This window comes from Myripristis murdjan, chromosome 2 (genome assembly GCF_902150065.1).
Source record: "Myripristis murdjan chromosome 2, fMyrMur1.1, whole genome shotgun sequence".
Taxonomy (NCBI): domain Eukaryota; kingdom Metazoa; phylum Chordata; class Actinopteri; order Holocentriformes; family Holocentridae; genus Myripristis; species Myripristis murdjan.
In genome coordinates this window covers 2,508,036-2,532,108 of record NC_043981.1, presented here as the reverse complement: position 1 = coordinate 2,532,108, position 24,073 = coordinate 2,508,036, and the positions used below count along the sequence as shown (strand labels likewise).

The 24,073-nt window shown below is 39.4% G+C and overlaps 1 protein-coding gene across 2 annotated transcripts in view; it reads right to left on the bottom strand.

Moving 5' to 3' along the window:
- Nucleotides 1-454: 454 nt before the first annotated feature.
- Nucleotides 455-24,073, bottom strand: part of arhgap1 (Rho GTPase activating protein 1) — a 31,965-nt gene continuing 8,346 nt past the window's right edge. The window contains exons 1-13 of one of the 2 annotated variants that reach the window (XM_030066808.1): nt 22,354-22,371; nt 18,529-18,739; nt 17,915-18,013; nt 16,819-16,906; nt 14,357-14,488; nt 13,763-13,849; nt 12,180-12,278; nt 11,784-11,891; nt 10,325-10,401; nt 9,386-9,463; nt 7,423-7,551; nt 7,076-7,179; nt 455-6,965 (exon numbers count right to left, since the gene is read on the bottom strand). In XM_030066808.1, coding sequence (XP_029922668.1) covers nt 6,798-6,965; nt 7,076-7,179; nt 7,423-7,551; nt 9,386-9,463; nt 10,325-10,401; nt 11,784-11,891; nt 12,180-12,278; nt 13,763-13,849; nt 14,357-14,488; nt 16,819-16,906; nt 17,915-18,013; nt 18,529-18,652 — 1,293 coding nt within the window. In that variant the 5' untranslated portion in view covers nt 18,653-18,739; nt 22,354-22,371 and the 3' untranslated portion in view covers nt 455-6,797. Of the gene's footprint in view, nt 6,966-7,075; nt 7,180-7,422; nt 7,552-9,385; nt 9,464-10,324; nt 10,402-11,783; nt 11,892-12,179; nt 12,279-13,762; nt 13,850-14,356; nt 14,489-16,818; nt 16,907-17,914; nt 18,014-18,528; nt 18,740-22,353; nt 22,372-24,073 lie in introns of those variants that run through there. The other variant, XM_030066800.1, reaches the window with a different exon arrangement.

The window sequence follows — 24,073 nt, the reverse complement described above, 5'->3', positions numbered from 1 at the left end:
TGTTATTCCACAGGTAAGTGGTTGTAATGTCTTTTTGACTGTCAGCTTCTGAACTGACTTCTTATGTAGCCAGCTTGCTAACACACAAAGCAACGGAACTTTCTTTGGTGAAGCGCATTAATTTGGTACGAACAGGACGGTGATGAGGTCACAGCCTGGCCCTGACCTCAGAATGCGCCAATCAGAATCAAGTATTCAACATAGCCATGTAAGAAAAATGGTTGTATATGATGATGATGATGATAATTCAAATGAGACTGTGAACCACAATAAATTGTTAGGTTAACAAAGTACTGGAGGAAATTAAATGACTGACATGACTGTGATTCAATGTTCCAGTGCATTACATTACTGAGGAGCTTTTTTCTCAGGTCCTCAGTAATTTGTTATGGATTCCTTTTGGACTTAACTCTCAACCCTGTAGATCACTGATTACAACTGAGCTGTGTTCAACAAGCAAATATGACTTTCTTTTTTTTTTTTTTTTTTTTTTTTTTTGGCAGGGAACGACATCCTCTCTTGATGAGGATCTGTGTTCTCAACCCGTTGGCTTGTGTTCACAGAGCTGCAGTGTTGAACGCAGCCCAGCTTGTTTTAATCTATGGCACAATGGGCACACTGGCACTTTGTTAGCTACTCACATGATCACTTGGGGAAAACATTAAGGCACGTACACCCACACCCACACACACACTCACTCTCATACTCACTTCTACTGTCTTGAGTGATTTTCTGTTCAAATGCCAGCCCTTTTTATGAACCTAAATCATTATTATTTTATTTTTTTTTAACAATGCACTCAAAGTCCAGCATTTACACAAATTTGGTCCAATACAAATCTGAGTTAAGCTTTAAAACACACACACACATACTTGCACACACCAATGGCATGTCAATTCAATTATATTGACATGACTGGGAGTTACACCAGTAAACATTAAAAGATGATTTTTTTTTGTTTTTGTTTTTGTTGCTTTCAGCGTCAGTCAAACTTTTCACTCTGATCTTTTGATCATATTGATAATCATAACCATATTACAATATTTATATTCACTACACCTAGTATTTTGGCCATCAACAATACACAGCTGATTCTACAGCAGGGTTTTGGCCAGGAGCCGCTGCCAAAGGCTGCATCATCACAGGGACACAAGAATGGGATGCTGAGGCCCCTTTTGATCCACACGGATGGCTTCTCCAGGGAGAAGAGCGGAGCCAGGTCAGAAGGGTTAAACAGCTCCTTTTGGTCATGTGACGATTCAGCCAAAGCCATGCTGACAGATTTGGATAACTTTGTATTGAAAAATACACATCTGAGATGTCTGAAAGAATTATGTCACTTTAAAATACAACTAATTCTTTGGATGGGTTGAATTTGGAACTTGATAGAAGAAAACAAAGAAACTAACATGATCAAATTAAGGCTTGGGATGCTGAATGACAACAAAAAGTAAAGCTTAAAATAGCAATGATTTGACAAACAGTAATACTGTTCTTGCAGATACAATGATCATTTTTAACAACAGATTAATTAAAAAAGGAGGGTGAAGCAACAGTTTTCCTCTGATGTCATAAAAAGACAAATGAAAGTGGCCCGAATTAGACTGGACACTGAATTTTTCACCCAGATAAATGCTTTTCATTTACTCCACTGTCCTGCCATTACAAAATACATGACTACTTATTTATACAACTTACAAGAAAAGAACGTCTAGTTTAGGCTTGTTCAATTCACACAGCTACTGAAAATTAATTTAAACAATAGTTCAAAACATTTGAACACAAGTGGATATGCTCAGGTGAGAGACCGATTCTCCGGCAAAATCGGACGCAAATCATTCATCTGAGTTACAGTATCTTTAGTTGTTGGACTTGCGGAAATATTCACCACACTTACACAGCTGTCCTTTTTAGCATTATGAACTAAGATCGGAATGCCAGGGCAAAGACATAAAGACTAACATCTACAAATTGGACACGCTCCTTCAGGCAAGTTTCAATTCAAAGGAGTAAGAAATCACAGCGCTACAGCATCACTACTGACTGGGATATTCTGGTTGAAAAAAAGGACACAGTGAAAATGGGTGAACTATCACTTAAAGGGATATTTCACCCATTTTGAAATGGTTGAAATAATATGAACTTTTTCAAAATGGGTGAACTATCCCTTTAAACCATTTTCTATCCTAGAAATCAAAATAATAGCTCTTTGTATTATAGTAGTGCTTTCAGCTCAACAGGCCCATGAGCCTCTTTCAAGTCTCTAAACAAACACACACACACACACGCACACACACACACACACACACTCAAACTGTTAAAGCTGCACTAGGTGACTCTGTACACTGGCAGCTCCAAATAGCATCAAGGTAACTGAAAAATCTGAACTGTAATACCCAGAAATTCTGTGAGGCAATGTCTGTAAACTGCACGCAGAGCGCCCCTGTGTCCCGACCCAGCTGGCCAGTGATGCTTTACAGGCCCCAGAAATCAGGCGGTAATGTTGACTACACATAAGAAATCCTGGATTCAACACATTTTCGCTATGGGAAAATGACATGAGATTTTCACATAATTTCACTGTCACAGTCTGAGATTTGAGCCGGCATTTAAAAATTTTTAAATAGGACTGGATTGACTGAATTCTGCTGAAGCTTTACAACCCAAATTGTTATTTTGCTAACAAAACATAGGAAAATTGCATTCATTTCTCCCCCAGACCACTAATGTTCTGGTCCAGAAGCTGCCGAAATCAGAGACAAGCAACGGCACGACTTCTGGGGCCTACTGTGCTGTATAACAAAAGGAACCAGAGACAGAAAGAGAGGAGAGGGGAGAGAGAGAGAGAGAGAGAGAGAAAGATATAATGTTGAGCGCTGCTTAGAGACTTCCTGTGTAGAGAAGAGACCACTTGCGACACCAAGATTTCATTTGGACACACCGGCTAAATCTACTGTGTCTCAATTAATGGAGGTCAGCCGCTCCTCTCTCTCTCTTCCAGCCCCATTTTGTCATTTAGGCTTGGGATATAGCTGGATTTTGACATAAAATTCTGGCCTAGCGCAGCTTTATAGTAAGGTGCATGCTACTAATCCAACGTGAAAATTAAATTCATTCTGTAGTGAATTATTATTCTTGTTAATGCACTCGTTAATATCTATCACTGGAGGACTAGTGCTTTTATCATGTCTCTCACCTGCATTAAAACCAAACAGGGGTGAATGTGGAACCGAACAAAATCAGCCCCAACAATAGCTGCTACCAAAAAAGGTACAGGGAGAAAACAGTTCGTCCCAGGATGCAGTGCAAACAGCTGATAATGAGTAACATGACTGGTACTGTATTCAGCATGCGTTGGACTGATATGAGGTCTCCTGGATTTCCAGCTACATAGGAACTAAAATGACCAGCGGACACATACAGCGAGCCGGACAAATGTCAGGTATTCTTTCAGGCTGCTACCACCACTACTGTCTTTGCTTTGCTTATTTTCCCCCATATATAAAGTGCTATGTGTTAGCATTTCAACATCAACACCATATTGACTGGGAGGTATAATAAACCTTATCCAACCATGGTATTTGCTGGAAGGGGGCGACTTCCAGCTCCTGTGGTTCCAATCACAAATTGTTCACAACATGTGCGAAATCTTATTTCACATAGTGGAGGGGTAATATTCATGTTGAATCATAGGGAAGAGGATTAGGACCATACAAAAAAAAAAAAAAAAAAAAAAATCATGTTCTGAGATTAATTTCCGAATTCTGAGGAAAAAAAGGAAAAATTCAAACATTAAAGTCTGAATTCTGTGAACAAATGCAAAGTTATGACTTTGTCAGCATTCTGAAATTGAAAAAAAAAAAAAAAAAAAATCAGTTGTTTTTATTCTTGGACTTTTGAGATTTTCAGTTTTTCCCCTCAAATATGTCTTTCATCTCACAATACTTACATTTTCCTTCAAAATTATAAACTTAATCTTTTTTTTTTTTCTAATTTCGGTGTGGCCCTAATGCTTGTATATGGAATCACCTGGAATCAACTGCGTCTATGACCAACCAACCCTCAGACCAAAGTCAAGCTTTCTGCAAAAAGGCAGAAAATGAATCACTGGGCAAACCTTCTTACAGCACTGTATCTCTGCTGCAACAAATTGAGTCATTCAGCACAAAACAAAGGCTACATTTTCTAGCTGTTAGCAATGCAAAATTTTTTTTGCTGTGTGTTCATGGACAGCACACCGCATTTGACTAGACACCTGTTATACCATGTGTGAACAGAAACACTAAACTGGCATATGGGGCGCAACATACCCATAATCTTCACAGGAGTCAAAGACTATCTCTGGCCAGCATGTTCATGTATAGACTCTATACAGGGAGATGTTCCTACAAGAATATGTGAGACCACCTCCAGGGGGCGATGTAGAGTTGCAAAACCGGGCAAAAACAGAGTCAAATGAACAGCAGTCAATGGGACTTCTCCAGACAATCAGCTGTCTCTTTCTCTCTCTCTTTTTTTTTTTTTTAATGTGAGTGGTGGTTAAGAAGATACACATTTCTGTGTGCTTAGAGGAATGAAAGAAATGAAAAAAAAAAAGGGTTTTCCCCCTGCCTATGAAAGTGAATATTCACATAGTGTCAATGCTAGTGGAAATCTTCTGATTTTAAATACTGGGCCATGTAAAAAAAAAAAAAAAAAAAATCACACTAATGGTATGTAGTAGTTACTTCTAAATATTTGGAATAAAATGTAGTGATCATTTTGCAGCACTTAGTCTCATTGACTGCCATATATTCTACTGTTAAACAAATGCTCAGCACTGCCCCTGATGGCCAAAAGTCTGTACTGTACTCTGTTTTTCTGCCTCACAGCAGTCAGTGGCTGTGGTTGCCCTTTATCTATTGTTGCTGACCCTCGAGCCTGACTTTTGCTTTCCCCTGCTGAGTATCACACTTCACTGTATGGAACTAAATGGTATGTCAGCTGTTCTTCCCGTACCTTTGAAAAAAAAAAAAAAAAGAAGAAGAAAAACGAAAACAATTAACCAGCAACTTTGATGAAAACGGACTGACATTCCAAAAATTACAATTCTATTCTAACAACAATGGAGCTTAGTCAATATCATGTTCAAATAGGGCCAGAGACATAAGTTATATTGACCAGAGAATCCCAAGATAAGAGTATAAATTAAATAAATGATGAAGTCAGACAGAGGAAGGGAAGGAGCCATATAGAAATTTAGTTAGACTATTGTAATGTAGTACAGTATATTACAGAGCTGATGCCATCAAGACCAGCGGTAAGTTTAAACCTCCTCAGCCTGCGACCTAAACTGAATCCAGGCTCATTAAACACACGGCACTACCAATTTCACCACAAACCATAACCAGTGATCATACATCTAGTGATCTATTCGCTGGTTTATTTACAGCATTTCATAGATTGTCCTGGACGTTTGGTACCGAGTTTTGCCTCTTAAAGTTAACCTGAGTCTTTCATGGAGACACCAGCAGAACTGTACTCCTCTCTCTCCATCTGTCCTCTGCTTCCTTTGCATTAGGAAGCTTCAATAGTGCTTAAAGAGAAATAGAGTAGCTACCTTGCTTTTTCTTGCTGTTGCTATCAGTGTCAATCATTTTCCCTCCTTTGCCTATATCTATTTATCAGTATTTGTCGCTTTTACCCATTGCTGTCCATTTCCCTCCCTGTTTTTCTGTGAAAGCTGGAGGCCAGTTTTTGGCACTACATGGACAAACACCAGAGGGACAAATTGACAACAGCACACCACACATATACAGAGAAAGACTGAGGGGGTTGGGGGGGGGTCTAGTCCACAAATCCAACTGGTGCTAAATTCCCAATACAGACACAAGATGTAAGCCGGACTGTGTGCAGACGGGGACCCGAGACACATTGAATACAGGTATAAACACATGCAATAAGAGCTGGGAATTTGTATTGGATTTTCTTAAGATTTCCAATTCCAATCCCTCTTGGGAGTTTGTGCAGTTCAAATGAGTTTAGCACGGGGAACAGAGGCAAAATGAGGGGTCGGGGTGCAAGGGGTGTGGATCTGGATGGAGGTGGAGGGTCATGGGGTTTAAATATTATGGGTCTTAGATGCTAAGCCAGGGCTCCAGGTTGACTACGCTGCAGCCAGGCAGCCACTGTTCAAGTCAAACTCACCGTGGGTTCACACTGCAGGCAGCACCACCAACAAATCACCAGATGATGAGCGGTACCAAGTTTTTGCGACAACCAAAACCAAAAACCACAGATTTCAATTGACACTACATGATTAGCGCTTGCTCACTGGCTGTTTTTGCTTGTTCAAGAAGTCTGAGCCGCAGCACCACTCACCACCCCACAGCAACCCATCAACCAAGCTCACAGTGTGAACACACAGTAAGTTAGCAACTGAGTAACTTTTGGATTTTAGGATGGAGGCCAGTAGGATAGGGTTATTTGGCACTAGCCCTGACACAGGGAAGTGAGGTCTGGATGCTGGCTGCAGTCAAGACCACTTGGAATGAAAACACAAAACAAAAGTCGATAAGAACACAAGACTAGGGGAAAAAAATGGAATAATATTAGTCTTTTGCAGTGCTTGCTTGGTCAAATATGGTACTATGGACAAGGAGAGGGGACGGGTCTAAGTGCTGCTGCTCAAGAAGTACCCTGATGAGGCTCCTGATTGGTTAAGAGCCGGGTTAGGTCGAGACTAAATGCTATCGGAGGGGAGGTTCTCCATGGTAGGTGCTGACTGGAATAGGAAATGAAGGGCGAAGAGGCGGGGCTTAAGTGAAGACCAGATGCTGCTGGTCCAGCAAGCTTCTGGTGAAGTTGTTGATTGGGCCAATGGCGCTGAGTGACATGGCGTTGTCCCGCCCCCACAGCAGATTCGGGCCAAACACCACAGCCAGATTGCTGTTGGTCATCTTGTTCACTTCACTGTTTGAGGACACCTAAAACACACACACAGGTTACTGTTCTACTGTCAGCTTATAGGATATGTGTGTGTGTGTGTGTGTTCATGTGATACATGCTTGTTGCAGTAGTTGTGTGTGAGCTGCACCTGTGCCAGGAAGGTTATGAGGTATCGTAGTGAGGTGTAGTTTTCCTCTGGCAGTGACTCCAACAGTGTCTTCATAGCAGTCACCTGGCTGTCACTGGACACAGCTGGAGCACATCAAACACACACAGTTTGTGTAGACATTATGGTGTGTGTTAGAGCTTAATTACATCTCCCTCAAATTACAATGCAGACAGATGAGGAGAAGAAAGTGAATTTCATTTGTAACCTCATTAAGTGTACAGTATTCACATCATGTGTGCTCCACAGCTGCACCTGTATCTCCTGGTTTCAACATGTGGAGGCAGTCGGAGCAGCAGTAACTACTAGTGGTAAGAATAGCAACGTACAGCTGAAGTTGACTATGTCGTTGTAGAGCTGGAAGGTGAGCAGAGGCTCGGGTAGTTCCCTCAAGAATGTCTTCAGAATCACAGCAGCCAAGTGGACGTCTTCCATCTCAGTGAAGTTTACTGTCTCACCTACAACACACACACACACGCACACACTCAGCATCAGAGGAAAAATCATTTGTACAATAAAATTTATTTTAACCAATGGTTCTTGCTCCATTGCAGCTCTACTGCCCTCTGTTGTTTGCACATGTACAACCGGTTCCTACGGTGGCCGAGAACCGCCATCGCTGCAAATAAAAAAAACGCTGCAAATAAAAAAAAAACGCTGCAAATAAAAAAAAAACGCTGCAAATAAAAAAGGAAAACGCTGCAAATAAAAAAGAAAAACGCTGCGTTGCAAATAAAAAAGGAAAACGCTGCGTTGCAAATAAAAAAAAAGCAACGGCGATTTTACATTTTAGAACGCCCCTCAGCCGTTGTAAAATCACTGTAAGCCACGGCTTTTCAGGGCTTATTGCTTAAATATAACAAATACAAAAAATCTGCCATGAAAAATCCATTTTGGCTTTTTTGTTTGCATCGTTGCTTTTTTTTATTTGCAACGCAGCGTTTTCCTTTTTTATTTGCAGCGTTTTTTTTATTTGCAACGCAGCGTTTTCCTTTTTTATTTGCAGCGTTTTTTTTATTTGCAGCGATCGTTGCTTTTTTTATTTGCAATGCAGCGTCTTTCTTTTTTATTTGCAGCGTTTTTTTTATTTGCAGCGTTTTTTTTATTTGCAGCGATCGTTGCTTTTTTTATTTGCAATGCAGCGTCTTTCTTTTTTATTTGCAGCGTTTTTTTTATTTGCATCGTTTTTTAATTTGCAGCGATGGCGGTTCTCGGCCACCGTAAGTTCCACTGCTTCTTGTTCAAGTCAAATCATCAAAGTCATGCAAGTTATACAAGGTGACATTTTAAATTGTAAAGGACTGTACCAGTCATTCTGCATGTTTAGCCTAATATCTACAAAACCTTTCTGGCCCTCACCAGTATGTACATACCTGCATCAGACTCATCCACCAGCTAACCGGCAGATAGGGAGCTGTAACACCACTGTTTGAGGTATGTGTGGTGCATGATTTATTTCTCTGTTACCCGTCTCGCTATAATGCTTACACTAATTCCACCTAATTGTAAAAAGCAGGTACACGTAGCCCCAGACTGATTGATTTTTTTTTTTTTTTTACATTTTACGGTGGTCTGCCACTGTTTTGCCTTACTGTGTTCAGCTTTTGGTATTGTTTTGTCTTACTACCGTTTTGCCTTGGCTCTATTTTGCCTCCGCTTTGTTTTGCCTCTACTGTTTGCTTGTATTGTCTTGTCCATAGTTAACTTACAGATCGGCTTATGGCTGAATACGCCGAAACACGGGAATATGCCAAGTAACATGTAAACGGAATATTCCAGTTGCCGAAGCGCAATTACCTTAACCGGAATATTCACCCGAAGCGGAATATGGTGTGCATGTAAACGTAGTCATTTAGTTTGCTGAGCACCTGCATGCAGAGGCAATACTGTGGGGGATTTGGCTGCGTTTGAGTGTGTGTGTGTGTGTGTGTGTGTGTGTGTGTGTTTCTCATGTTGATAGCCAGTATTAGCTAATATGCCATGATGTCTTTGGCTCTGACAGAGTTTTTCTTATGTCCTGGAGGCACCTCTTTCTCCTCAGTGGCTTAGACTTTCAACAAGGAGTTACATAAAACTCCAAAGCGGGAGATTTTTTGCCTTGTAGGCTATGCAGCTCATCACACACCAACTTTTTTCCCAAAATGAAAGAAAAAAGTAAGTACGGAGAGAATGGCTTGGCTCATACAAAGTATATGGTTTGTCTTCCCCCAGTGTGGGGTGTGTGCCTCTTTATTTGAGATGAAAATTATGACAAGCCCCTCATTTGAAGACAAGTTGGCATGCTGTTCCTACCAGAGTTGTATCTGAGCTGGACTTCTTTCACCAGAGTGACATTAGCAGAACGTCTGAAGATCCCTTCTATATCCAAACCTGACACACACACACACACACACACACACACACACACACACAAAATAAATTAAAAAAGTGTGAAATTTTGACCTACACGTATGTACTCTGAGGAACTATATCTCAGAAAATATTCATAGTATGGATATACAGTTGCATGGCTTCACTGAATATGCAAAAGATATTGTAGAAAAAAATATGCTGATTCTGAGGGTGCCAGATGATATTTTTTCTGAATTGGTTGATTTTGAATGGAATGACCCTACTATTAATATTACATGCATAGCTGTGTAAATTCCGATCCAAATTTGGCATCAGAATCAGTGGAGGGAACGCTCTTCCCATAGACATAGTCACTGATCAATTGCAAAATACAGACAGAATCTAATCAACCAAACTGGATCTCCTGTCATACTGGAGACAGATGACTGACAAGACCAGATTTGATTTGGAATAAAAGGACATTATCAGACTGACAGTCCTTGTGTCTTACATTATTAAGATCATTTTCTAGTGAGTCTGGTACAAATGGCTGATGAGTGATGCTTCAGCAGAAATTTGTCCCACCGTTTTGGAAGCCAGGGGACTGAAAATACAACTGAAAGTCAAACCACAACAAACATTTGTTGTGCATCTTTCAAAACAATTGTTAAGCTTGGCATCGCTGCTCATAATTACGTTTTTTTCCCCGTCTGTATCTACTTCATTCATTTTGAAGCACGTGAAGCTCTCGTTCTTGCAACAGGGAAGGAGTTAAGGGACCAACCTTAGTTCATGTATTACACTCACATGGAGCAGCCAATATACCACTGTATGGGTAAGATTCTGAACTATTACTTTAATAGTATGTATTATACTAATTCATTACTTATTAATACTGACCTCGCTCTGAGAGGAAGCTAATGGTGTCTCTCATCACCACAGGAACTGGATCACCATCTGGACTCTTCTGTCTCAGCCTGACACGCACACACACACACACACACACAGGTCAAGAGGAGTCTAATTGTTAGAGAAGCAAGCTAGGAACAAAGGTTCTAAAACTAAAAAACTAAAACAGATTATCCATACATTCCTGGTAGATCCTTAGACCAAATATGATGTAATCCAGCTGGTTAATCTGGGAAATCCATATCTGGCTAACTCAGATCTTCTCATGAAGTTGGCAGACTGATTTGTTAAACTTGGATATAATTATGTTGGACAGGTGCATGCTCTTATTTTGAAATATAGGGAAAATAAGTAGATAGTGGAGACAAGGATGAGCATACATCTGATTGGCTGTTCATTAAAATGAGAGATCAACTGCAGCAGAAACCTGCAGATAAAATAAATGCGTAGGTGGGCAATAGCTCCACGTATAGCCCACACTGCACCACAAATAATCCAAATTTCAAAAATGTTTCCCTCTGCTTGCATGATTAACCTATTTCAATTGTATGACTAAGTTTTCACTAAACTGAATTAAGTCATTTTTAGTTCAATGAATAATTATTTATAAATTTAGGTTCTGGCGTTTTTATTTCTGTGTAACACATGAATCTCTATCAAGGTAAAATGACTCTACCTTATGTGGTTTCTCATATGCCATCAGACATTTCAATACTGAATTTCATTTGATCAGTTTCTGACTAACTGATACAACAAAAAATTACAGTTGGTTCTATTTTTAGAACTTTATTGAATCTATGGGTTATTTTGAATACAACCAATGTCATCTTTCTGAAAAGGCTACTTGGGAGTCTCAGTGTTTATTTTTGGTGCATGTGTGTGCATAAACGTATCTTTCAGTCAATAAAGGATCTTGGTGTTTTCTAAAAACGTATCTGTTCATAGAAACACTTATCTAGTGGCTCATCTATGAGAAAAGGCCATGTCTGGAAATGAGTTCATGAGTCAGACTAAATGTGAAACAGAAAACAGCTATGTTGGCAGATGGAGTCATATGAGCTGCACAGCTCCAGAGCTGGGGCAAGTTCTCATTTTGTCACTTTTGAGATGATGCTGCAGCCTACTGTCATTCCATGTAATGTATGTTACATTATTAGCATGGAGCTAACTACCAATCAACACAGTGTGCACTAAAGTGTTAGCATTGGGCATAATGACACTCAACATTATGTATGCTTACGTGTGATCACAGATCTTACACACTCAAGTTGAGCTGAAGTGTTAGCATGGAACATGAGCTCCTAGACAGGCACAGATGACTTTGCTGTCTGTTTTCATTATTTAACAGAGAAAATAGTCAATGGGACAATTTACCAAGAAGTTTGTCTAGTCTTATAAGTGCCAGCATTTTTATTTGCTCTGGTAGGCTGGTAGACTGACAGTCACTTACACCGTGAGTGGAACACCGAAGACCTGGTTGGGGAGAGGGGGGCTACGAGGAGGAGACATGGGGGGCTGGGCTGATGGTTTCAGAGAGGCTCTCAACTTATTGTCATACCTGGACACAGAGACAAAGTTAGACGTATTGTAACAGCATCATCCACTTCAGTACAGCATTTCTATCATGATACATTTATTACTCGGCTACAAACTGCCCATGTACCATAAGTTCACAAGGTTGATGCTAACTGGCTGGGACTGCTGAGCAATCAATCTTGAATTTGATGAGACTGAATTAGGTCACCTCTAAGGGGGGAGTTCAGTCACTGCAGCAGCAAATAATATACCTACAGTTTGAAAAATGATAATACATGTGGAGTGAATAATACTAAATGTCAGTCCTTACTCTCTGACGCGGGCAGGAATGACAAGCTGCTCACACTTGACAACGTCTTCCAGCTCGCTGAGATAACTCACGTAGTTGATCTTCCTGCCAAATTTAAAACTGCACACACATACACAAACAATCTGGTTTAAGTCATTCTGTTCTCAAACGTCAACAAACACCACAAGTTTATTATATTTACTGCATTCACATAGTGCTGCATTCACAGTCATTGTTTTTCAGTGTGAGAATGATGGTCAGCTCTGACAATGCTGATTTAAATCACCACCAGCAGGCACTTTTTAAAAAAAATTTCAAATGTAGTCTATTTTGAAATGATATAGATTTTGTATATGGAAATTATCTTGGCAAGGATTGGATCTTGTGGTCGGCTGTTGAACACAGCATCTTTTTCCCCACATTAAGAACATAACAGTACATTCCTTTGGTCAAAGTTCATGGTGTTGCTCATAAGGTGCTTATACTGAAACTGGCCTGTTACCACAGCTAGCACTTCTCATTAAACACACAGGAAAACTGCTTGCTTTTAAAGCTTTGGGTTGCTTGTGGCTAATGGTGCCTATGGACTGATGTCAAAGATTAAGATTTTTGCCACATTTGTTGAAAAAGATGGACTAAAATTTAAAATGAGAGAAGAAAACAGCCACTGATGCACTCTCTGTACATACACATGTGATCAGCAGAAGACAAAAAAACAGGAAAAAATATGGAGCGGAGACAGCAGTACATGATTTGCCTGAATCACATTTTAAGGCAGGAAAATCAGGAATTCTGGATAAAACAAGAAGAATTAAAACCACTACTTTATTATAGAGTTATGGAGCCATCAGATTTCATTTCCTCTTCAAAACTACAGGACGCCAAATCAGATATCATCTATTAGCAGGTTTTTACACTGTGGTCCATCTACTGCCCAACCTTTTGGCTGATACTTGTACTTTAAGTTTTACATTTTAAATGTAGTTTAAGGTTGTCTTACCACACATTAACTGAGTCAGCAGTGGTCATTGCTTTGAAACAGGAATGCCGACAATGCAAATATGCCATTTATTGCTGAACAGAAGGATTTTTTTGTCACAATGTCAGCATGTGCTGAAGAGAAATTTGACTACAGAGCAAATATTCATGGATTTCTCATGTTCACCAGTGACCCCCATGCTACAAAGTTCTCAGCGAAATTTCTCACATCCCCAAAGACAGAATGTGGATACAAATTGGATTCTGTTCTATGTAATTTAGCATCCAGACAATCAATCAAACCAGTTTAAATAAGGAAATCATTAGTTTGACAGCAATTTGAGGTGGAAAAAGTCCTCACTAATAGGCATGTAAGCTAATCTGTGCACAAGATTTGAAAGAAAGAAACTTTTATGAATAACTATGAGGGATGTAATTTTCACTCATGAAACACTGATCCAAAACTGTATGTGATGCAGTTATGCTGTTGTATTATACAGTATAGTTTTATAGAAAGTAATGCTTTTCAAATCATTCTAAAAATTAAACACCACCACTGTATTGATGCTGGATTGGAGTAACAGGACCCTGCAACATGTATTAATAATGCTAATACTGTGAATAACCTGATGAGTGGTTTGAAGAGGATCAGCAGAGTCTTGATGAACATGGTAGGATGGACAATGTACAGAGCCTTGATATTCTTCTTGTACCTGAAAAGAGACACAAATCTCTAAAACACTGAAAAAACATATGACACAACCCCAAAGTACAGATGTTCAGTTCAGTATACAAAGTATTTGTAGCATCTTGCTCATATGTGGTTTCATGTGGTTTTCCAACTCTAGAGCAGCCTTACATCATTCCTGCTGGAATCTTTATGCAGCCTTTTGCTGCATCTGCCCTTTTTCACAGGAAAAATCCTGCGTGCAACAGTTTCTTTAACACTGTAAACACAGCTATTAAGGATGAATCGTACTGGTTTTCTTTCCATGGAAAAGTTGGCACCATCTCAGTCTACAGATGCTCAATTAGTCAGACAGCTTTTTCTTTCCATTTTGACCTTCTGTCCATAACAAAACAGTGTTTCAGGATACATACATGTGTTAGGGCTGCTCGATTATGACAAAAATCTTAATCCAGAAAGTGATTAACACTCTAACATGTGGAAGATGCTCTAAATACTTATTCAAGGTTGCCAAAAATGTTAGTTCACTTACTTTCTGTCAAACTCCCTGTATGCATCTCGTAGCCAGCTGAGAGATGGTTTGTTGTCACTGGTCAGCCCGTGATGGAAATAGATGAGAGTGTAGTCACTTTCAACATACTGATCCAGAGTTCCTTTAAGATACCTGCAAGACAACACAAAAACAGCTAACAGTGTGTGTATAGTGTGTGTACATTAACCTCTATATACTTGTCCAAAGCTGACATGCTTCAGTGTTTAAATACCAAAGAATATAAACTTGTGGTTCTCAACTGCTCTGATGTAAGAGTCCACTCTTGCCTATAGTCAGAGTCAAGGTGAACACACAGGCTAACTGAGGAGCCATTTGATTTTATTGTGCAAAATAAAAAGTGCGCCACAATGCACACTGTTTTGATGTAATGCTGAAACATCTTTGTTTCTCAGTCATTCAGGTTACCCGCATAGAGTTGAACTGAGCTCAACTAGACGTGTTTGTCGAGTGTCAAAGATGTTTCTCTTCTCATCCAAGAAGCTTTGTCAGTTCTTCTTCTGTTCCTGACGTGAAAGATCTCTGAGATGTCTTCTTGGAACAGTCTTCTTCAAAACATCTTTTCCGAAAACTAATCCTTTGAAATGCCTTCTTTGAAACATCTTCATTTCCAGAATGGAAGTTGAACTGAAAAAGCTTGTTGAATGAGAAGTAAACGTTGTTGAGAATCTACAAACAAGTCCAGTTGCCCTTGATTCAACTCTTGTTGAAACACTAAATAAACAAGGAAGTGCAATGAGGGCTGAAAACCCAATGCAATAAAAAAGAAAACTATAGATTATTTCAGGCCCCCAAAACTGATATTCTGAAAGACACAACAGAATATTTAGCTGATGAAAAGGATGGGATGCGTTTTCTTGAATTATAGAGAGGCCATGGCTTGTGATGTCAGGCCTAAGATGTCATTCTTAAAACACACAAATAGAGTATAAAGTGGTGAGTGCCTGAAAGACCTTATAGTGATATGAAGCATTAATTATAGGCACGACAGTCTCAACCTGTGTCACAATACAAGAAAACAAAATTGTTACTGTGCTGTACTAGACTTTAAATAAAAGAGAGGCTACACAATTCAAAATGTGTCACATGGCATTTGTATTATACACAGTTTATTGAGTTGTACCTGATATAGCTCTGAAAGCAGAACATTTGGAGGGCCTAGTCATGAGTTAAGCTGACGTGCCAGATGGTTTGTTACACAGCACCATCTGAGAAGTCGTTATAGGAAACTGTTTGGAAAAGGGAAGGAACTTTGCAGGTGACTGGAGGAACCAAGAGTCTTTCATTGGCTAACTTCATCAAATCAGATCAGCAAACCAAACAACAACAACAAGCTGCAGTCTGAGGAACTTTGACAACTAGCAAACAAGTCAGTGTAGCTGCCCAGGAACTCAATGAAGAATTCCTCCACAATTCTGATATAACTGATGCTGTAGCAGCATCTATGCTAACCCCGCTAACCTCTTGAGAAGCCACCATTGTTGTCGCCTCACAGCATTGTCATACTTAAACCACGCCTGTAGCTGCCAGTTGATTGCTGATTGGTCTGAACCACTGTGGTTCGGCCATAAGTGCATCATTGAAGCCTCAAAAGATGGATTCTCATGAGATCGTGATCTTGCGAATGGGGTTGTGGAACACAACTTAAGCAAACACAGCAGTTACAGATACTGTGGGAAAACAGATAATAATAACTGATTAATTAAAAATTGGTATTGGTTGATCATCAAAACCAAACCAAACCAAACAAAACAAAAAAAGTTATTGCATCAGCCCAGAAAAATCCAGATGAGCGTATCCCTCATTTTATTCATTTTATTTAAAGTTTTATGAAGTGGAACTGATCAGAATAAACCTTTTTCAGAGCAGTCATTTTTGCATAAAATAGCAGGATAAACATGTTAAAATATAAAATGACGTTAACTAAGGTTCTGTTTCACTGAGGTCTAACAGAGCCGGGGCTCTGTAATTGTCCTTGCCGGCTCACTGGACAGACTCTGCTTCACTTCCATAGAATGGAGCCTTAATCAATGGTATTAGTTACACCTGGGTTAACCTTGATATTTCATATCAAAGTAGCTGCTGTGAAAAAGGCCTGTTGACCCACAGTCCACTTTTGGACCCACCAGATGAGAACACCTGGTAAAATACATGCATGATGAAATGCCTTTGGAAAATGCAGTGGAAAAAAAAAATATTTGAAATGGCTTTTGTGTTGCCTCACAATACTTATTGACACACCAAACAACAGCCATTTCCCTCTGCCTAGTTTTTTAAAAAGCCAGTCCTGTTGCCCAGTGCTGGGTTAGTGGAGTACATAGACATGCTCAACGTAAACATGGAGCTATTCTTTGAAGCTGACTTTGACATAGGTCAGACATACAAAGATACTGGGTCAGCACTTGGCTGATGAGTTGCCAGCACTAGGCAAGATTAACACTTACATCAGCAGCTTGTGGTGGTCCAGCTCATGGTGTGGGGGCATCCTGCAGGCATTGAACACTATCACCTTTCTGCCAAAGTTATCATCACCTAAACAAATATTGACAAAGAAAGATGGGCATTAAACATTTTAAACTGATGGAGCCCTATAGATTTGCATTTTTCTTTCTTTCTTTTTTTTTTTTTTTTTTTTTTTAAACAGGTGAGGTTATGACCAATGCCATGCTAATAGCTTTATCCTAATTAACATTCCCCTGAGACTCTGAGACCAGCCTTCAGGGCCAACACAGGTCATGGAATAATTTTTGTCCCATGGCTTCACTAACTATTCTGGGTACTGCCTCATGGATTAACATACAGGATATAAATAGCTACAGAATAGAACAGCATAGAATAGAACTTTAGTGTCCACATGAAGTGAAAAAAACCTTCCTTCCCTTCCCATAAACACTCAGGCTAAGTTGCACCAACAAGGATTAATTTTTAAACCAGATTAAACGTTGGTTTGCCACACTTTGAAACTTGTTTAAAATGAAGACAGATTCCATTTAAATTTCTGTTTAATTTTCACTCCTAGATTAAACCTTTATTGAATTTAATCCTGTTGCACCAAAACTTGAAACTCCAATTTGAACAAAGTTCTGGTATTCATTTCAATCTTAAACGTGGTTAATATTTAACCATTTAAAAACTAACTAAATTCACTTGAATTCTTAAAAAAGGCAAAAATTACTGGAATTTACCACAAAAAGTACAAAAAGAAAAGAAAAACAAGAAAAGAGCTATATGATTTACCAGATTATCAGAACGTTGTCGGAAAATTAGTAAACACTTAGTGATTCTGGAGCAATGTCACATTTCTCGTGTTTAAATCCTCATGAAAAGACATTTAAACTACTTCAATTAGTTTTTAATTGAGCAACAGAACTCTGCTTAATTTTAAATGTGATTTACGTGTTTCGACCCTGGTTCTGCTAAACTCTGATCAGAACTAATAAAACTGCAACCCAGCTTTAGTGTCTCAAACTCATCAAAGTTACCCCAAAATCTACTGTCTGACAACAGGACATTTGTAACAAGGCTTTTGATTGGACTGACCTGCCACTTCGATGATCTGGTGCCTGGCAATGTCATAGAAGGGATGGTCCCAGGACAGATGGGGAGAGCCGGCACCTAAACGCTGTGAGATGTCCGTCTCTGAAACACACACACACACAGACACACACACACACAGGCCAATTGCGCATCCATTTGTCAAGCAAATTTCATGCAAACTTTTGAAATGACAGCAAAAATGATATGAAAATGCACTTGGTAATGTTTTAAAATAGAGCTTCTTGTGTCTCAACATTATATTGTATCAATTTATTGCCTTAACCAGCTTAACATTAGTTGAAACTCTTTATTTTTGATGATGAGACTATGTAGTACCGCACTCACTCACAAAGCCTCAAAGTCTCATCTCCCTTCTGCTTCATACAATGAGTCAGTTCAAGTCTTTTTCATATCTTGAACTGATACATACAATGGACCAAATCATGCAAAGCCTATCGAGAGAGAGCGTAACCTGCCATTGGCTGCTGTGAGACAGAAAAAAAGAGTGCAGTACAGCGTTTTGTCCATTGGGGGCACTGCTGAGCAGCTTCTAAACAGTAGAATACATAGCAATCAAAGTGGCTTATGCGAGTGAGAGCGAGAGCAAGAATTATTACCTGACTTGCTGATGGTAGACACATCAGGAGGCCATTGCTGGTCGTCTATTGGTGACAGTTTGAGGTGATCTAACTGGGGGGTTGGGTCTTCGCCCAAATCGACTAACAGTTCTGATGACGACATCACGCACGCTGCACAGTGACGCTACAGAGGCTCACACGCACACACACCAGCACACACAAAGGTCTCCGCAGAGTAGCAGCCAGAGTCCTGCAGGAGACAAACAGTTCAGGTTAACTTGTCTGCAGCATTTCACTGGTTACATGACCAAAGTCAAAGACAGTGCCAATATTGTCCATATTTCATGATGGAAGCATCTGAACGTGAGACACTTAAAAAAACACACACACACACACACACACACACACACACACACACACACACACACACACACACACACACACACACACACACACACACACACACACACACACACACACAGTCATCTGGTTGTCAAGCAAAAACAAAACAACAAAAAAAAACATTTAATTGAATATTTTTAATAATTATAAATGTAGTTTTCTTGTAACGCTATATGCAAAAGCAATTTGTCATTTTTTATTTTTTTTGTGCTTTTTTTATGGTTTGTTTTTTAACTAATGTCTAGTAATGGTTTTTTTGCATATCACCTTACACCTTACCCCAACAGGGGATAAACTGTTCAGAGAGGAGTGCAATGAAATGACCAGTTGTCTTTCAAACTGGAAAAAAACAAAGTAGAAGTTTAAAAAAAAAAAAAAAAAAAATCCCACCACCAAACCACTATCTTGAATGACTGTCAAAATGTCAAAAAGCAAACAAGCATAAATAATTGGATGTAAGCTTCTAATGTAATTAGGCAGCTGAAACGATGCTTAACCAATCACCAATGACCTATTTAGAACATCTACTGGCCTGTTATAATTACTGTGAAGAATTCTAATCCAACTGCTGGCATTTGAAAATGTTTCATCTCTATTGAGGCTACTTGCTCCTGCTTGTAGTATTTTTTCCCTTGAATTTTTTAATATAATGCACTCCCTCATTTGCCGTTCTCAAATGTGCAATAATTTTGAGAATTCCAAACGACTTTGTTTGATCTGATTATTCATGAAGCAGAGATTTTTTTTGTTGTTGTTTTTGTTAAATGCTGTCTGCATATGCCAAGCCCTTCTGTGACCAGTGTGACACTGTTGCCTTTCTGCTGTAAAACATTCTGGAGGACAGCTAGAGTAGTACCTCTGCCTCACCCTCGCCTCATGCTGCAGCATCAAATGGAGCAGAAAAAAACAGTTGAAAACATGACTCACAGAGACCAAGGGAACCATGGAGGTTAAATTCCTTCATTTTGCAGATGATTTGGTTCTGCTGTCAACAGTTTCAGGAGTCTAAACATCCTTCAAAAATCATTTCGTCATAAGCTCTATTATTACCGTCAGAGTAAGAGAGAGAGACAGAATACAATAAAAAAAAAAAAAAAAGGTCCAAATTTCTAAAGCAGGACTGTACACGTAGTGACACAAGTCTTTATCATGTTAAAAAATATATTTTTTCATAGACTCCCTAGTATGGGTGTAACAAATAAATAATGCAATATACAGTAATATTTCCTGTTGTGAGATGTCATTGATGTGTATGGAACTTTTGTCATGTAGGCTACATGTTGCACTCGCTGGGTATAATAACACACTGAAAAACATGACTGATTCCTGATTACCAATATTACCTTTTTTTTCTAATTTTACCTTTTCCATGTTCTTCTTTTTCAGTTACAGATATTATGACGATCACTGTTGATACATCTTACAAAATATGACGTATCAAAGAATCAGCTGTATTGTGATACTATTGCTATTGTAGGTGAAATATCATGATATTATCATATTGTGACATAACCAGTCACTTCATGGAAGTCACCCTGGGAGGTCATGAAAAATGAGCATGAAAACCTTTGAAAACAACTTGTCTAGATAATCATTTAAAATGGCTGAAATGGTACCCTCTATCAAGGCAACAATGTAAGCAAACATACAGTGTATGTTTGCTTCTTTAAATTTCTTTTTCACTTGCTTCTTTTGCTAATTACCTATCTTTGCGCACAGACAAAAAAATATATATTTCTCAAGGTTTACCATTTGAATATGACAATGAAATGCATACAAGGTTGATGAATGAATGAACACTGGCTACTCAAAAAGTGTCCCAAAATGTGCTGCAGCGGCATGACAAACAATGACAACAAAAAGAAAAATATTTCATGTCACTCCTAAAACTACAACTGAAATGCTTTCTATTGCCCTCCTCAGTGCTTAAAAATGAATTTGATATCAATGACGGCTGCAAAGGCACAGCTTCATAAACATTACTTAGCCTCTTCTGGTGTTTGTTCAGCTGATTAGGATTCACATGGAATAGACGGCACCTTGTCTCCATTTGAGGAGTTTTCTCCGCCCTTGCCACTGGGTAATAAGCGGCCCACCAGCACATCTAAATAGAGAGCTCCTAACTCAGCAACATGGTGTTAATGTCACTTGGCCTATCAAAACAAAGCTGGAACTGAGAAGCATCACCTGTAGTCAACTGTTAATGCCTGAAGTGTTGCTCTTTCACTGCAAAAGGGTGCTGTTTTGCAAGTAATGAAAAATATTAGGAAGAGCACATTGATAATGTAATTGTAATGATCATGTGATGGACCAGACTTTATTGGTCACAAGGCCACATCTCGCCCCTGCCCCGTATGTGGTGAATACTTGATCAAGACACTCACTCATCAGTGTAAAAATAATTCTGTGCTCTGTCACACCCTGATAGGAGCTGCCTGATGAATTTGCAAACACACCCTTCATTAAATGTAATATGAGATCATCTGTATTAGTGTGACACTATTGGTGACAAATTTTTGCCAAGATACTAACAGCTGGAATGAGTGTTCTGTAATAGCACTAAGGTGTTTTCAATTGTCTGCAGAATTGAACAAACAAAAACAGAATGATGTTTCACCTTCCACAAGATGTAATTTTGAAAAACCTCCCACTACAAAATTTCAGTATACTTGATACTTGAGCAATGTGCTAGTTTGTGCTGCTTAAGTACTTTAGCTCCTCTAATATAACATACCAAACTTGACCCATCTCGGGCTACATGCTGTAGTTGATACAACTTACTTCCTGTGATTACAGCATTGTGTTGTTTTCTGACTGTCGTTTGTTCAGATATAAGATTAATATATTTATTGAGAGAAATGATGCCACTTGCTTTGAAACATTTGCCAAATGGTTATACAACAATAAAGCTTGTTCAAATAGAGAGAGACAAAGTCTGATGGAGGCAAGAGAGAGAAGCCAACATTAATAGCACCAGGATGCAACCTCAAGGTCAGTGCATATTTATGAGGTTAATTAGCTCAATGGACGCATGCGGTGCTCTCTCACAGACACACTTACACAGAGAAACAACAGTGTGTAAACACAGAAAAATTCCACAGAGACACACATCCAATAGTACTCCTATCAGGATCCTACTGGTCATGTTAAAATGGAACTGTAGGAAACTCAAAACAGAGCAGTGCTGCTGCTTTTAGGAAACCTAATGTGGACTACATTATGACGGTGATGGAGTACTGGTGTGAAGAAAGTCTTAGGTCTATGAAAGTTCATTTTCATATCGTAGTGGAATGAATGGAAACCAATGACTGGATAAAATGGAGGAAAAAGGATATGACAGCTTTAAAATACAACTGCTTGCTTTGGGAAAAGGTCTGCAGATACAAAATGTAGATACTGCTCTCAACATGGAAATCACTGGTATGGTCCTTTAATCTGGACAAATAAAGTGAGCTATAGTACCTTAATAAAGGAGGACAGGGAACTCTTCTCTGCTGCAGCCCTACTTTGTGGTGTGGGCTGTAATGATGGGTGTATTTCACATACAAATACTGCCTAGAGCGATTCCAAGAATGGTGCCTGAAAGAGGAAATGTAGAGTACAGCGAGTTGGCAGTATAATGTAATTGCCTCAAATTAATGAGTGCCTCCCTGCTCTCTCTTGCCTGTCACACATTAACTTTCTCTACCTTCTCTCCTCTCACACTTCCTCTACCACACTCTCTCTTTCTTGTTTACCACCACCACTATCTTTCTGTCCTCTCCCCACTGCGTGATGTTATGCTGGGTGACAGCATGTTGCTTTAAATAAATATCGCTACTAACCAACAGACATGGTCAGCCTACTGCTTCTGCCTGACCAAACGCACACAGATATTGGGAAACAACTGTTAGCAAGAAGTCTGCCATAAACAGCATCAGGGATGTCCCTTTTCCAGACTTTGGATGCTGTTCCACAATCCCCACTATTTTCTAATGACACATTCTTATTTTCATTCCTTAATTTCTGATCTCACTGCAGTGTTGCTCAGCAGTTAGCCAATTTTAGTGAACATGGATGTAAAGCATATTGCTAGGCCAGCAAAACAATACATTTATAGACAGAATTATTTATGGCCTTTTATGGCCAGATTATAGCCATGATGTGGCATCATGGTTGACATAAAAGGTAGTTGGCAAAGTCTAGGTAAAAGTCTAGTGGCAAAGTCTAGCTGAACGATTTATCGTTTGGTCGAAATTGCGATTTCAGACAATGCAATCATGTGATCGCAAAAGCTGCCTTTTTTTTTTGCAGCGCTCCTGACTGACCCAGGATCTGTTGTGTCAACTAGTTTACACATACATGCCGTCTCCCTACCATCCTGCCGTCATGCCCTGTCAAGCTCACCAATCGGAAGCGGCATGCTACGCGTGGACAGGTCATGCTAACCTATCAGAAGCGGCCATTGTCCAGGTGACAGCATACACACTCAGTAACAACAAGCTGGTGTCCCTAAATAACGTGTTTTGAAATAGCTTCAGCTGAACCAGAAGCAGAGTTAGGGGATTTAGGCTAATCCCCCAAAAAGCAGCACGTCGGTCACAAGGGAGTATTTCAGGTTTGAGACTGCAGACGTGCACCAGAAACAGGTAGGCCTACTGTGCAAAGCCTGTCGAGCAAAAGTTGCAACATCCAGCGGCAACACAACCAACTTATACCGGCACTTGAAAAATCACCACAGACATTTACATGACGAGTGCATGACAAAAATGTCCGGAGTCGAAAAGTCGAGTGGAAGTAATGCTCAAGTCCACTGTAGCAAACAGACTACAATTACAGCATCGTTTGCTGTGTAACTCCGTATGAAAAGAGCAGCTGCACACACCAGGTGATAACGACTGCCATAACACACTACATTGCAAAAGGCATTTCAAAACCTTTTGTTTTTCTTATTACTTATTTAACATCATTTTTTTTTTTTAAACTTAACACAATTAAGGATTTTTTTACACTATTTTTTTTTTTTTTTAATTAAGACAGTCAAAGATGGCTCTTTTAGTTTTTCAGTTGTAATAACTGCTGCTGGTCAAGGACTTTAAAGAATGTACATGCATGTTTCTTGGCAATGAATACATGCTGGAAGCAATTCTTACCTTTTAGTATTCATCCTTGCATTAGAGTAAATAGCATTTAATGTTTTGAT